The following is a 3768-nucleotide window of genomic DNA, read 5'->3' on the forward strand; positions in this document are numbered from 1 at the left end:
CTCCGACGAGGAGTTCGACTCCGACGATAGCACCGACCTCCTCGATCCGTTCAGGGACGCCGCGGCCACGGGCCGAAGCGGAGAAGGAAGCGAGAGGAGGAGCGGGCGCCCCATGCGGCGGTCGACACCGGGCCGGAACAGCGCGGAGGTGGCGGCCGCCGCCGCCGCGAGGACTCCGACTCCAGCATATCATGGTCTTCGACGACCCTGATGCGCCTACCCCGGAGGAGAGGGCGGCGGAGCAGAGAGCTATAGTCGAGTCCTTCGAGACGCTCAAGGACGACGCTGCCAACCCGAGGCTGTAGCAGTGCTTGGAAGAGGACGCGGTGGCGCACCGAGCCATAGCGGCCGCACGGGAGGCGGCAGAGAAGCAGGCGAGGGAACAACGCAACGACGGGGCCAGCCCGTTAGGCAGCAAGTAGTATTTTAGGTTACTTTGTATAATTTCTATGCTATCAAATGTACTACTATATTTGCTTCAAATATGTTGCAAATCTAAAAATGGGTTGCTCCGGTGGACGCACACCCAGACGCAAACGGACGCACGGATAAAATATGGCCGCGGGGCAACGTAAACAGACGCTCGAGATCACTTTTGAGCGTCCGAAATGCGTCGCCCCGAGATGCCCTAAGTGGCCCCTAACCACTAACATACGCGAAGCAGATTTTTAGTGCTGCCATTGAGAAGCAGATTGTTCCATGCAGGACCTGACCCAGGTACAGACTTGAGATTTTAGAATTGGAAAGGCGTGTCTGAAACATGAGGACGGCCCCTGTTTGGTCCTGCAAGTTGCAGCCAAGACGTCCAAATCATCTCGGTCGCGCTTCACAGTTTACACACACTAGTCCACTCCACGGACAACTCCTGACTTTTCTTTTGTGCACTTGGCGACGGACAATTCCCTGACATTTCCCTGCGAAACTTCCCGCCAAATCAGCAGCAAAGACGCGCGACGCGACCGACCACGCTACTCTCGCTCGCCTCTGCCTCCGGCCACCCGCCTATAAAGCGCCGCCACCATGTTGCTCCCTTCCATCATCCACCGTGCATCATACTCTCACACCGTTTAACACGAAATACACGACACGAAGTCGAGCACTAGAGCAGCAGCAACGACGACGATGGCCACCGTTGGCACCGAGTCGCAGCAGCGCCAGCACCAGTCGAACGTCGTCTTGCCGGACGGTCGCAAGGTGGTGGACGAGGTGTCCGGCTGGCTGCGCGTGTTTGACGACGGCAGCATCGACCGCACCTGGACGGGGCCGCCTGAGGCTCTTCCGCTGATGCAGCGCGTGGAGCCCTATGCCGTGCCCCGCGACGGCCACACGCTCCACGACCTCCCCGGGGAGCCCGACCTCCGCGTCTACCTCCCCGAGCTCAAGGACCCTGCAGGCGGGCGCCTCCCTGTCATCGTGCAGCTGCACGGCGGCGGCTTCTGCATCTCCGACCCGTCATGGCTCATGTACCACCACTTCTACGCGCGCCTCGCGTGCGCCGTCCCCGCCGTGGTGGTCACCGCGCAGCTCCCATTAGCTCCAGAGCACCGTCTGCCCGCCCAGATGGACGCGGGCGTCGACGTGCTCCGCCGCCTCCGGTCCATCGCCACGTCCGGAGCCGGCGCCCTCCAGCACCCGGTGGCGGAGCTCCTCCGCGAGGCCGCAGACGTCTCCCGGGTGTTCCTCGTCGGGGACAGCTCCGGCGGCAACCTGGTCCACCACGTGGCCGCGCGCGTCGGCGAGGATGGCGCGGACGTCTGGGCGCCGCTCCGCATCGCCGGCGGCGTCCCGATCCACCCGGGGTTCGTGCGCGCCGCGCGGAGCAGGTCGGAGCTGGAGAACACGTCGGACTCGGTGTTCTTCACGCTGGACATGGCCGACAAGTTCCTGGCCATGTCGCTCCCGGAGGGCGCCACCAAGGACCACCCGTTTACGTGCCCGATGGGCCCGAACGCGCCGCCCCTGGAGTCTGTGCCGCTGCCGCCGATGCTGGTGGCCGTGGCGGAGAAGGACCTCATCCGCGATACCAACCTCGAGTACTGCGACGCGCTGCGTGCCGCCGGCAAGGAGGTGGAGGTGCTCATCAACCGCGACATGAGCCACTCCTTCTACCTCAACAAGTTCGCCGTCGACATGGACCCCACCACCGGGGAGCGAGCCCAGGAGCTCATCGACGCCATCAAGAGCTTCGTTGCCCGTCACTGAAGTGCAGAGCACATATCCCGCACCTTCCGTGTTGCTTGTTGTGTTATGTGTTGTACCGTCAGTATCATGTGTGTCTGCCATTAGTTGAGTCGATCGACCAATTGTGAGTTTTACGTCCATATATGCTTCTGGATTGTGCATCAATCAATCTGTTTAGTTGCTCTCTCGTCCCTATTTGGGTCCACAGTCAACCCAACTGTTTCATCCATGGGATTTGTTTAGATTTGTCTCTCAAATTTTGTGGAGCATAGCCCAACGATTGCAAATAGCTACAAGTCTTGATTAAGGGAGGGGGGCATGGATGACTGACTCAATCATGCCTTGCCATTTATTCTCAACCTCACCTACCGAATCCTTTGATTGACTCAATCTAGAGTTAATTCGGTTTACACAAAGATGTTAAGGTTGAAATCGTGGGACGAATGGGGGAACTGACTCCATAACGGAATTTTCGCGTCATGACAATATGAGCCGGGTGGGCTTTGAGCTTCCTCATATCGTCATGGATCCATGACATGATGCTCAAACCGTCAGCTCAGCCATCTATGGCGTGAGGTTACTCACGAATTTGCAAACCATCGGTATCACATGTCTATGACGGTATTTTAACATTTGCTGACTAAGTCAAACCGTCAACGAAAACCGAGTATGTTGTAGTGGTAGGCAAAAGGAAACACAACACCAATAAAAAAAAGTATGCATAGCCAACATTTTTGGATGCCAAAGCAACAAAACGTCAAAATTGTGCTAAGAAAGGTAAAACATGTTTTCATTACTTCTTTGCAGTAAAAATATATCATGCTGAAACGCAGTAACAAACATGTTCTTACTATGATGTGCAGGTGCATTGTTTGCAGAACATGAAGTTAGGCAGTGTTCGATAGTATTAACATCAGAAGAAATAAAAGTTTACGTGGTATATGCTCCAAAAACATCGAAGATATCCAAGCAAGCATGGAAAAGAATGTACAAGAATGAATATTGAATAGGGTGCCACCTTGTCTTCGGAAAGGCTTAACGCCGTTCTTACCCGTAAATGGCTAATTGATACAGCGTAACTAGCCGCAGATTGTTTGGCGATCTTTCACGGTACGATATAGGAAGCAGAAATACAGTTCAAGTTTTCTCTTACGCCAACCAGCAACAACAATAATTCAACAAGCCAAAAACAGCACTAGCACCAGGCCCGGGCCGGCAGGAGTGCCAACTGTGCGGTTGCACAGGGCCCAAATTCTCTAGGGGCCCCAAATTTTGCCATAGGTATACATCGCTGCCAGGGCAAAAAAAAAAAAAACCCCCATTAGCAACTCTGTCCGCTTGGGAAGTTAAAAATTCTAAACATGTCAGCCTTCCCTAGGCCTTTATTATTCTTACATGCGGTCCAGGGCGATTGGATCGGAGGAGTAGGGATGCCGATCGTCGATGTATTAGGATTCTCAAAAAAAAAAAAGAGGCCTCCCGATCATCGACGCGAGCCAGCCTGAAACCGTCGTCGCCATGGATCGATCAGGAGTCGTGACGCGAGCAACCTCGAGGGCTCCACATGACGAGGCCGATGCTGACACC

General features: G+C 55.5%; 1 protein-coding gene across 1 annotated transcript; it reads left to right on the forward strand.

Moving 5' to 3' along the window:
• Nucleotides 1–1122: 1122 nt before the first annotated feature.
• On the forward strand, nt 1123–2403 carry LOC124647875 (probable carboxylesterase 15). The gene has a single exon (XM_047187733.1). The coding sequence runs from the start codon at nt 1123–1125 to the stop codon at nt 2200–2202; it is 1080 nt and encodes a 359-aa protein (XP_047043689.1). The 3' UTR covers nt 2203–2403.
• Nucleotides 2404–3768: the final 1365 nt, after the last annotated feature.

The sequence above is a fragment of the Lolium rigidum genome, chromosome 4, assembly GCF_022539505.1.
Source record: "Lolium rigidum isolate FL_2022 chromosome 4, APGP_CSIRO_Lrig_0.1, whole genome shotgun sequence".
Taxonomy (NCBI): domain Eukaryota; kingdom Viridiplantae; phylum Streptophyta; class Magnoliopsida; order Poales; family Poaceae; genus Lolium; species Lolium rigidum.